This window comes from Centruroides vittatus, unplaced genomic scaffold (assembly GCF_030686945.1).
Source record: "Centruroides vittatus isolate TY-2023 unplaced genomic scaffold, ASM3068694v2 scaffold_386, whole genome shotgun sequence".
Lineage (NCBI taxonomy): Eukaryota > Metazoa > Arthropoda > Arachnida > Scorpiones > Buthidae > Centruroides > Centruroides vittatus.
The window spans coordinates 9,567,606-9,580,534 of NW_027122706.1; the positions used below are offsets into that span (position 1 = coordinate 9,567,606).

The following is a 12,929-nucleotide window of genomic DNA, read 5'->3' on the forward strand; positions in this document are numbered from 1 at the left end:
AATTTTGTTAAAGTCCTACCTTTATTTCGGTAGTCCCTCCCTTTACGATTATAATCCCTCGCCCGCATATTCGCGCAATCCCTCAACGAACGAAGCTTGGTTACCAAGTATGCCCTTCGTTCGTCGGTGGTCCAACCCTCGGAAACATGGTCAATGTTCGGGACGCGGGGGTCGAGGCCAAAAAGGAGGAAAGCTGGCGATTCACCAATAGCGGAGTGATGGGAATTATTATAAGTGAAACAAGCTGAGGGAACCATCTCATCCCACTCCACTCCCCCGCTGGCGGATGATTTAGCTATCATCTCGATTAATGATCTATTCACCCTTTCACACATACCATTAGAACATGGCCGGTAGGCAGTTGTGATGTTACGATGGATCCCCAACCACTTGCAACAATCTGAGAAAAGTGAGGACAAAAAGTTCGTTCCCCTATCGGAGATAATAACTTCAGGGGCGCCATACCTGCAGATCACCTCATTAAAGATGGTATTGCTAATAGACCAAGCCGTTTGATCTTTTAGGGGGTGCGCCTCAACAAAACGGGTGAAAATGTCGATAATGACGAGGATGTACCGGTTCCCGTTCCTTGTCGTGCGGATGGGCCCTATTATATCGATTGCCAACTTCTGGAAGGGTGACTCAGCTTTCTCATTTTCTTGGAAGGGCGATTTGCCTTTATGCACGTTATGTTTTTGGCACTTAGCACACACTTTGACGACTTGCTCTACCTTAGTTCTCAGGTTCTGGATATAATAGTGTTTTTCGATATTCCTGATAGTTTTTTTCACCCCCCAGTGCCCAGATAACTTATTCTCGTGCACCGCCCTGACCAACGTTTCGGCGAGACTCTTCCCTACACATAGTTGGTTTACGTACTGGTCACGAGACCTTAGAAATTTCTTTCGATAAAGACAATCATCTAGCATGACATACTGAGGCAGATGCCGTTTCAAAACATCATTATCGGGGTCTCGCGTTATGTCCCTCTTGATGGGGCCAAAGGTATCGTCGCAATCCTGGGATGAACGAATCTCATCACGGCTTACACACGCAGTCTTGGCGAACTCTACGTTGAATTGGTTCACCCCGTCAATATTCCTAGATAAGAAATCCGCCACCTTGTTATCTATGCCCTTAACATGCTCGATCTCAATATGGAAATCCATCAATTCCATAACCCAGCGAGTCAACCGTTTGCTCCCATTCTGAATATTACTTAGGAACACTAAGGGTTTGTGGTCAGAAAGGATCGTCGTCTTCTGACCCAATATCAGGAATTTGAAATGTCTCAGGGCTAAGATAATGGCAAGGCATTCCTTTTCGATTGTTGAGTAGTTCCTTTCCGCCCCTTGGAACCGTCTACTAAAATACCCTATCGGGGCCAACCCCCCCTCTTTACGCTGCTCAAGCACGGCCGCCGCTGCGGTCTCGGAAGCGTCGGTATGCAAAAAAAATTGATTATTAAAGTCAGGGTGCACGAGGGTGGGAGGATTGATTATCGCCTCTTTTAGTTTCTCGAAACTCCGTTGACATTTTGCATCCCACAAGAACCTCCTCCCCTTTTTTGTGAGTTCGGTGAGGGGGGCTGCAATTTCCGAAAAGGATGGGACAAAATTCCTAAAAAAACCCATCATGCCAAGAAAGCTGCGGACACCCTTCGTATTCCTAGGTGCGTCGAGACGTTCAATAGATTCGACGTTACTAGGGTCAGGTCTCACCCCTTCACTGTTGATAATATGGCCCAAATACTTAACCTCGTGTGCCAGTAGTTGGCACTTATCCGGGTTCAACTTTAATCCCTCGTTTGTTAAGGTGCTAATCACGCGGTCTATCAGCTCAAGGTGATCCCCCAAATTCCGCGAAAACAAGACTATATCGTCCTGAAAGACGAAACAGCTGTTCCCCATGAACCTAGCCAGAATCTTGGTCATCACGTATTGGAAAAATCTGCCGCTGTTCTTTCCCCCCTGGGGCATTCTGCATAGTTGGTATTTACCCCAAGGCGTGGTAAACGCAAACACATGCCTCACCTTGGGGTCAAGAGGGATTTGAAAGTAGCCAGCTTTTAAATCCAACACGGAGAAGTATTTATTCCCGTTAAGTTGGGCCAGGATGTCATCGATTCTGGCCATGGGGAACGTTTGAGATTTCGTTATGTCGTTAACCTTCCGCAGGTCTAGGGTGATGCGGATCTCGCCGGAACTTTTGGGGACAATATGTATAGGCGAGTTCCAATCGGAGGAACTCTCCTCACATATTCCCGCCTTCATTAAATCACTGATTTGTTTCTTGAGGCCAGGAAGATAACAAAAAGGAATCCGGTATTGCCTAACATTAACAGGTTGATTTGTGGTTAGGGACACAGAATGCATGTAATTATTTGTACCGGGTAATTCGGATAATTCATTAGCAATGGAATCGGGATACCTATTCAAAACTTCAAGCACCCTTTTCTTAACGTCGTTATCAAGGTGATCTAATTTCCACCCGTTTTTGCTAACACCCATTTCACTGTTGATGTTAATGAGAAAATTTCTTTGGACAATTTGTTGGTTCGGTATAACCACAGATTTAACTTCGGTTAACACCTCAGGATTACAGCAGATAACATCCATGCCTATTATTATATCGTACTGTGCGTATCCAGGAAACTTAACACTAGGTGCTCTAATTCGGGTTTTATTACCGTTGTCGAAAAGGCATTCAATCATAACGGCTTCATGGCTTTCGATTAGGGTTCCTGACATCCCGCTTATTCGCGAATCGTCCGATGTCACCCACCCTTTATTCTTCGACCTCATGCATTCGGTCAGTTTGCTCCTAATCACCGTCCTCTCGGCCCCCGTGTCCACCAGCCCCTTAATTCTTATGCCACCAATCTCTCCTTCCACTAAGGGTAGCCCTTTCTCAGATAATCGTACCCCTCTTGTCAGGTTAAGCCTAACGATCGGGTCATCCGCCTGACTTCCCGAATGACCCTCATCTAGTTTAAATCCTTCCTTTTACCGCACTGTCGGGAAAAATGGCCTTTTTCGCCGCACGAATAACATCTTTTATCCCCTTTCTCCCGTTTCCTAAAACCCCCATTCTCCTTTATGCATTCAACCAGTGAGGCAATGGACTCACTTAAAACTTGTACCTGATTCTCAAGTTTTACGATGCGATTATGCGTCTCATCCTCCTTTTCGGAAGGTGCATTCTTTTGGTCAGAGTTAGCGTACACTTCACTAACGGGCCCTCTTCCGCACGCGGTTTCGATCTTTTCCTCCTCTTCTGCCCTCCGGATAGCCTGGTCCAAAGTTTCAGGACGACCTTGTATAACAGATCTCCGAATATCGGGGTTTAAGCCCTTCATGAAGCAGTCCTTGATGGTGTTATCACGTAAGGTAGACAGATTTTGATTCCGCGCTACGGCCCGAGAAAATAAGGATTTTATGCGTATACCATACTCGCATGCCTTTTCCCCTCTTTTCTGTGACATCTTCAAAAGTTGATCAAACGGGTCCTGCTCCTTCCCCTTACGATCAAAACACTTTACGAGACCTTCCTTTATCTCATCATATAGCGTCACCCCCTGATCCTTCAAGTCAAAAAATACCGATAACGGTTCCCCTTTTAGTCTCGCTTGGACTACGGTCACTTTGACCCTTTCCTCCCATCCGGCTAAAGCCGCTACATTTTCTACAGTCTGGAAGAACCGATGGATGTCTAGGGTATCGCCCGGCAAATTTGAAAAACATGGTATCATTCCCATGAACCCCGTAACAATGGGAACATTGCATATTTCTGCTACCGATCCACTAACTTCGCCGTTCATCTCCAGGGAAAACACCACAACCAGTGATACACAAAAAAAAAATAATAGCACTAACCCGAACTAGAAAAGGTTTGAGAGGAAGGGAATATAATACCGGCCGACTTCACACAATGCAAACAACTATCCTGTCGCGGACGCCAATTGTTAAGACCCTGAGGTTAGACCGAGGTCTACCGGTCTACAAAAAAAAAGAGAAAGAAGTCGGCTTACAGAAGACGTGTTTATTAGTAACTAACACCAACTGGTGAACAAAGAAAACGTACATACAAATTCCCTTCCAGCCTCAAGTGTACCGACAATTTTCTCGCGTGGAGGAAAAAAACATATATAATCGTTCAAGATTGTACCTTGGACTGTCCTATGTCTGTACTGATTCACTTTAGTTCATTAATCTTTCATACGGCTCCGATGGAATTCGATTGTTGAAACACTTCTCCTTTGTTCTCCGGTGGCTTCCCGATCTTCGCTCACGTGCTTGACACAGGTCTTCCCCAACGGACAGCATTCGGCCTCCAAAGATCCGGAAAAAAGGTGCCCTTCTACGTCAGGACCTTCTATATATATACCGTTCGCTGTTGCCGTCTCCCACGTGATCCTTCGGCAACCAATCCAAAGGCCCCTTTTGCGCGCGTCCCCCAAAGGTGGAACAAAAAGGGACACGTGTCGTCAAAGAATGACGAAACAAAGAAAAAAGAACCCGTTACAAAGAAAACGCGATAAAATAATACCCGATACACAATAACGCGATAATAACTCGATACAGTAATAACGCGATAATAACCCGATACAGTGACGCGAAATTAAGTCTAATAATATACAATATATACAAATAAAAAAAAAACGAACAAATAGTGGCGGAGCACTACAAATGATAAATAATATTTACAAAACAAACTTTAAAATTATGTAAAAAAAATTGATTACACGATCTTGCAAAATTTTATATGTAATTATAAAAAATATTTTAAATAAATATATACTCTTACAGGTCCTTCTTGTGATGGTTTTCAATGTAAATCTAATGGATTTTGTATTTCTGAAAAAATGAAATGCAATAGCAGATTAAATTGTGGTAAAAATGATAATTCCGATGAATATGAATGTAAGTGTGACTTATTTAAATTTTTTTTTATATATTATTATAATTTCAAAATAACTTTATTGTAATTAAAGTAATTTCAAATCATTATCATGTTATACATATATAGATAACCAAGCCTGAACTTATATTAATTGAATCATTGAACTCAGAACTAATCTTGGGTTAAAACTTAGCCAACTGTTAATTAACAGTTCAAAGCAGTTTGGTCTTAAAGTAGATGATCAGGCTGATATACTTATTTTAATAATTACATTAATTTTAAATTGAATTTTAGAATATTCTGCAAGAAAAGATTGACATGGACTAGGATTCAAACTTGCAAAAATTTCTGCTTTCCATGCAGATGCATTTCAATCTAAAAAAAACAAGAACTAATAAAAATCAATAGGAAATTCCAATGGTTTCCACTGGAATGTAAAACCGATAAAAATTTCTATTGGTATTACAGAATATTTAAACCAATACATATTAATAAAAAACTCTACTAGAATATATGCTATTGATCTATGAAAGCCAATAGAATTTCATATAAGAGAAATATTATATATTTTCAAATAGTGTTGCCACCTTTTCAAACTTGCTGACCTGGACTGCAGGTCAGGTTTGTTTGAACAGAAGTCCCTGATGCATGCGCAGTGGTGATATTCAGTGGGTTCGCACAGGTACGAACCCGTTAGTAAAATTTTCAGTTTCCTGAACCTTGTTAAACACACGTAACATTTCTCAGTGGTTTTGTTTCTTTTAAAAAATATATTAAAATATACGTATTATACTCTGTAACACTACTAAACTAGAGCCTTATACCCTGTTCACACCGAGCATTTCAATCTAGATTGTGAGCAAGGTCGGGGACTATGCCTTGCTGTGATCTCTCTCGACCGTTTCAATCTTAACCAAAACGAGGTTTAATCGTGATCGATTCAAGAGAGTTCTTGAAACTAGATCCAGTCATAAGAGAGATCCCACAATCTCATGCAGGCGAGAAAATGCAAGATGGCTGTGGAACAAGTGTCGGGCTATGGACAGCGAAATAAAAAGGATGTTGTATTTTGAGAGATGATGACATCTGTACATCTGTCTATTATCAGCAGTGCCATTCGGGGTGAAAAATTTCTCTGCCTAAGAGGGGGAAAAAAAAAAAAAAAGGTCGACAGCAGTAATATACTATTGTTACCTGGTCTTTGCCCAGGGCCCCTGACGTTCCAAATACGCCACTGATTGTTAGATATATCGCAAGAAAAGGTATTGTATTTATTTCTAGCCAAAACTTCCATTTTGTTTGTCGGTGATTGTCAGGGAAAAATTTTCTGTCAGCGAACCCTTTGTTAAATATTTCGAATATCACCACTGTGCATGCGCAATGTTATTTTACCATGTGAAGAATAATGTGCATGCCAGTTCTAAACCAGTGGACTTGTGTAGGAGCAACTTAAATTAAGAAATGAAATAACTTAGCTTTAAAGAGCTGAGAAGCAAAAGAAAAAGGTCGACAGTTTGCATTGTGACATACTACATCGGCGTAAGATGGCAAATTAACTTTTGGTGAGAGTGTGCAGTCTTTTGCTGTTAAAATAAATTAATAAATTTATAAAAACATTTATTAGTACTTTGTTCATCATAATTTCACAATTTCTAAGAAATCCCGGACAAAATTAATTGTTAACCCGGACAATGAATTAAAACCGGATGGGTGGCAACACTATTTGCAAATTGGAAAATAAAAGAATTTTTAATATGGTATCTTTGCTTGTTTGTACAGTAGACTCTCAGTTAACTGGCACCCATGGGGATTGATGGGTGCCAGATAAATTAGTTTCTGGTTGCTTCAGAGATACTATTAAAGCCTAGATAGATGCTGTACTAGTATTAATTAAGCCTATTTAAAAATAGGCTTAACTAATACTATACCATACCATAAATTCTGTATTGACTTCATATTAATATTCAAACACAGTAATTATCAGGTCAGTCCATAAGTCCATGTGCATTTTTATGACTTTGAGAAAAATCTTGTTTTGCTGTTAAAAATGTCAGTCTAATGTGATCATTTTTACACTGAAGTGTTAAATTGGATCTCATTCATATAATACTGTTCAGAATTGTGAACATTTCAGTTGTTTATTTTGGTCAAAATAGAAGTAACCGATGAATATAAAAGACATGTTTTATACTTTTTATTTTTAAGTTGTGAGAATGCTACAAGTGCAACCAAAAAAATAAATACTGTACATAATCAAATTGTAATTAGTGCAAGGACTGTGCAGAAGTGGTTTGGAAGATTTAGAAACAATGATTTTAGTGTGGAGGATAAGGTTTGTACTGGAAGACCCGTTGACTTTGATAATGATGCTCTCTCTGCACTAGTTGAAGCAGAACCATCTTTAACAGTTGATGAAATTGTGGAACGTTTAAATTCATTCCATGGAACTGTTCATAGACACCTACAACAAATCAGAAAAGTTTCAAAGCTAGGAAAATGGATACCACATGAACTGTCAATAGCTAACCGACAACAACGTGTAAACATTTGCACGTCTCTTTTATCCCGTATTGCTTTAGAACCTTTTCTTGGTAGGCTGGTTACTGGAGACAAAAAATGGATCCTCTATAACAGGGGTGGCCAACTTTTGTGTACATAAGATCCACTTTTTATCTTAAAAATGTGTCGCGATTGACTTGTGGTAGGCATAGTCTAAGTGGCGAGGGGGGTGTGAAATACATACTATGTTTATACACTGTGCTTCAGTACGAGGTGCACTCCCGCGAGCACTCCACAAAGAAAATAAATTTCCAGACCCAACTTTTGATATTTGCAGTTACGAGTTCATTCCATACAGGCGGCACCTAAAAAATCGATTTTTTGACACTTCAAGATAGATTTTTATTATTAAAATTAATTTAATTTTTTTTATCAATTACAATGTATAAATTATGGTACTATTGGTTCGTAAACTTGAAAAACTTGTTATAAAACTGCACAGTACGGCTGATAATTTGATTATAAAATTTTACTTTCGCGATTTTTTATTGGGCGAGGAAAATTTATCATGGAAGAATGATATAAGATTTTTAGACTTATTTTTTGCTAATCTATCAAAAGCTGGCGGGAGTGCTCTTTGTACTGAAACACCTGTATATCTACCTACGTAAAAAACAACGTAATTATTTAACGGGCCAAAAAACTCACGTCCAGGGGAATTAAAACAACATGAGTAATTATTAACAATATTTATTAATTCAAATTAGCTACTGATGAAGACAGATTTAGAATTTATTTTATTCCGTTACATTAATGGGAGGACGTCTCTTACCAAGGAAACATAATTAGGTGTATATCCTGACAAAGATAATAATAATGATTCTTCAGTATGGGACTCAGTCGGGACAGAATGTTTAGTCTTCGTTAACTTTAAGTATGAAAATGCCAATTCACACAGGTATGTAGTTCCGAAACAGGAATAAATGTATTTGCTACATTTGGTGATACTGGGATATTTTTCTCAATTGACGTATTTCCAAAAATCCAAAAATATAGAGGTCTGTTGCCGAAAACGCTCACTTATCAAGTAAATAGATAGGTAAGAAAAGCCATAATTTAATTTAAAACATAAAGAACAGGTACTTACATTTTAAACAAATGAAAAATTGAAACTCAACGTTGTCACCGTGGATAAATAATATTGATAATACTAAAGAAAAGAAGCTACCGCATGACAGTATCAAATATTCAAGCTAAATGGCTGTGTTTTCTACGAGTCCAGTCATAACTGCATGCATATTGTTGCTTTTGCGTGTTACGTTTACAAGTTGCGTTCAGTTACAAGTGTAACACATTAAGTCAAAGACATCGCGAGCGATCGACCAAAATTGGCATCGCGATCGACTTGTTGGCCACCCCTGCTCTATAATAATGTGATGAGAAAAAGACAATGGATGGATTGCAACAAGCAGCCAAAACCGACTGCAAAAGGTGGGTTGCATCCAAAAAAAAATTCTTTTGTCTGTTTGGTGGGATATGTCAGGTGTAATTCACTTTGAGCTGTTAGAACCTAATCAAACAATTACAGCTCAAATGTATTGTGAGCAATTAGAGCATTTAAATGAAAAATTGAAAAAAAATCGACCATCGTTAGTGAACAGAAAGCAGTTCTCTTGCAGCATGACAATGCCAGACCACACGCTGCAAAAATAACTGTACAGAAACTTGAAAGCTACAACTAGAAAATTTTACCTCATCCACCATATTCGCCAGATATTGCTCCCAGTGATTATCATCTTTTTTGCAGTTTGCAGAATTTTTTAAAAGGGAAAACTTTTGAGGATGAGAACAATGTAAAAAAGGCTATTTCTGAATATTTTGATTCAAAACCGAAATCATTTTATGAAGACGGGATTAAAAAGCTACTATCAAGATGGCAAGAAATTGTACAAAATAATGGTGAATACATTATAGATTGAAATAAAATTTAATTAAAATTTTTTGCTGCTTTTTTTGTAGATAAAAATACACATGAACTTATGGACTGACCTGATAAAAGCAAGTAAAGAAAAGCTAACTTAATGTAACACAGATTTATTATAAAAACAACTAATAACAATAGATTTCAACTGACTAGTATGTTTACACTTAGTGAATTGACAGGAGTAGAGACAAACATGCAGTGTGCAAAGCATGAGCTTACTCACATCATGGCAAGCCAAGTTTAAACTTACATTTCTGCTAGAAATTAATTTTATAATAATACTTTACATAAAAATTACTTATAATTTCTTTCATATTTTTGCTGGCTGCTTGAGTTCTGGTCAATGGAAAGTATACTATATGTAAAAAATAAATAGTAAAAGAACATGGCCAGCATTATATACATTTAATAAATACAACATTTTTACAAAGGTAAAACCTTGCTTCTGTCTTTTTGAATGGCGAAAAAAGGATGGAAGCAAGGTTTTACCTTTGTAAAAAAGTCATATATAGTATAAATACATAAAAATATATATATGTGTTTACAGATTTTCAATCCTCACAAAATGTTCATATAATTAAAATATAATTTGAAGCAATAGCCAGGTTGATGATGTAACTGTCCTCTTGACAAAAATCATTTTAAAATAAATTGGGATCATTAATATAAAATAACAATTATATAAAAACAGTTATAAATCTAAAAGTTTTAATATTTAAAATGATGACAATTAAATTTTCTTATTTGATTTAGAAACTGGAGTTTTATCGGAAAAATTTCTGAGAACAAAAAATTAGGATAAGTCAGCTACAATTTTAGGAGAATACAAAAGAAAGTGAGAAAATAGCTGATACTGTATTAAGAAAATTGCAAACATTATTAATTATCAAAATAGCTTTTTACAATTATTTAATATAATATTTTTATTATATACAGAATTGATTGTTTTCATACATTTATAGATTAATTCACTACACAAACATTTATTCATATTTAAAATAACTTCAAGAACAATGTTATCTATTTCAATCAAGTGTTTATTATTAAAAGTAGTGATGAATTAAATGGATTGATATCCAGATTGTAACTTGGACTCAGTAATCTTGCTATCCAACAGATTTATATCTAAATTTCCATCTAAAACCAATATAAGACTTCTATTGGCCAATAGGCTCTATTGGACCAACAGATTATATTGGATCTAAATTTCCATGTAAAACCAATAGAAAACTTTCTTAACAGTTATCAATAATGTTTCTGGGACATCCATTCATCTAATATTCATTTCCAGATCAATTAATTTTAAGAGTTGTAACCATACAGATTTCTTACTATGGCACCTGACCTTTAACAGTTATCAACACACTAAAAACCTTCTAAAATAAAGAAATGTTTATTTATCCTTCCCAGAGATTGTGCGAGAAGTTGGTTTTAACAATTATATAGATACTAAAATTAATTGATCTGGAAGTGAAGACTATGTGAAGGTTTGAATAGTGTTAATGGTAATATATCTGCATGGTAAGCAAAAATTATGGGTTTAAATTCCAATCCATATCAAATCAATCTTTTTTTTCTTCCAAATATTCTAAATTAACTTTGAATTAAATTTAATACATGTAATTATTGAAATTACTATAAGATGTCAGCCTAACTACCTACCTTTAGATCCAATTACTTTGGATTGATAATTAATAGTTAACCTAGTTACAGTATATCCTGTAGTTATATTTGACATTTAATAGTAATTTAATTTTATATTTGACATTTAATAAAATTTTACCCCATCATCCCTTTTGTCAAAAGGGATGATGGGGGAAAATTCTCTGAGTCCAGGATTCGTAGAGGCCCAGACATTATTCCACAATTTGTTTTTTTTTTACATGCAAATTATTACAGCACTATTGTAAAATACAGAATAATAGTTATTATTCTGTATTTTGTAATAAAATAATATATTTATTATTTTTATGAATTACTTGAAAATTCCTTTTAAGTATGTTTACTTGGGGTCCATGTAAATTTTTCTCCCTGGGGCCAAGCCACATCACTCAATGCTCCTGTCTATATATATATATAAAGTAGTTCAAAATATACGAGTGTATTTGTTACAATGAGTTAATTGATCAAAAACTGTAATACGTTATAACTTTTATACAGGCATACTCCAGGTTACAATCATCTCACAATAATGCAGATATAACCATCATATATTTCTACCCCTACCAAAACAATGCTTCATCTGTTCCAAGTATTGCCACCTGTTCAGTTTTTGTGTTGTGTCCCAGGTGTCCAGATGAACACCAAAAATGTGTAGGTTTTAAGAATATTTGATAAATCATCAATAATTAATTATTTTTTAATAATATCATTGATTTTATAATCAACAAACAGAAACAATCTGATAATATTATTATAAATGACTTTCTAATTAAAACATTTCATTGGGGTCCAAATACTGAACCTTGAGGACAACTTTATTTAGGGAACAGGATTTTTTAACAAAGCTCAATTTAAGCTTAGCTGTTCTGTCTTTTAAGAAATCCTTATCCTTGAGTAAGTATAAAATATTCTGTGGTACTTTGGTATCTCTGATAAGTTTTAAAATTGAGGACCACCAAGCATTGTCAAATATGTCTTTGATGTCTCTTTAACATTTCTAGATATCAATCTCTTCTTTCCTTGCTGTAGAGTATCACACAATTTAATATGGCATCCTCTGTAGAATACTGGAGCATGAAACCATATTGGTTATTGCTCAAAAACTTTCCATGAGATGAAACTTTCTTTAAATAAAAAAAAATGTATGGGAAATGGCAATTCACAATACAAACATTCATGATCAATGTTCCCTCTAATTTTTTTTGTAGCTGAGTGGAACATGTACTTCTCTGAGCATATATATATAAAAACTTATTTTTTCCTATAAAAATTAAAATAATTAATTATAAAGTAGAGATTAAAATTCATTTTAAAACATATTTTCATACAAAATATTATCTTTTGTCAATGATTTAATGTATTTAATTGAAATATACATAGCAATAATCATGTTGCAGACAGAGTGATAAATAAGTAAACAACAATTCAAATCAGTGTGCGTGCTCACCTGCACGGCACATAAATTCTCGTGCATGGCAAGAATTTGAGCAGTGCGCGGCTACGCAGCTTAGAGGGAACATTGTTCATGATAATTGGTTTTTCAGGAGTGGGGTTTGGTTTGAATTCGAACTTCTCGAACGATTGATAAGACGAAAAAGGCCATATTCGAATAAGGTACGAAATTGGGTCGAATTAGGATCTCCATAATTCAGATTAGTAGATATAGTGACTCGATAGACTTAATCGCGAACCTAGATTTAAGTACGCGGTAGACATAATGACGGACGGTCCCCAACCAGCGAACCCACATCCGGGTTCAAATCCGGCTCCAAATCCCCTTACCCTAGGAGGTCTGGGCGGAATAATTCCTTTACTGCCTGTATTCTCCGGCGAAACAGGAGGCACGAGGATTACGGACTTTTTCGATTCGCTCGCGGATGTA

General features: G+C 36.4%; 1 protein-coding gene across 1 annotated transcript in view; it reads left to right on the forward strand.

The window, feature by feature from the left end:
* Window positions 1–9,449, forward strand: part of LOC136988818 (suppressor of lurcher protein 1-like) — a 160,262-nt gene extending 150,813 nt beyond the window's left edge. Inside the window, exons 17-18 of the mRNA XM_067286782.1 lie at window positions 4,809–4,922; window positions 9,421–9,449. Coding sequence (XP_067142883.1) covers window positions 4,809–4,922; window positions 9,421–9,449 — 143 coding nt within the window. The remainder of the gene's footprint in view (window positions 1–4,808; window positions 4,923–9,420) is intronic.
* Window positions 9,450–12,929: the final 3,480 nt, after the last annotated feature.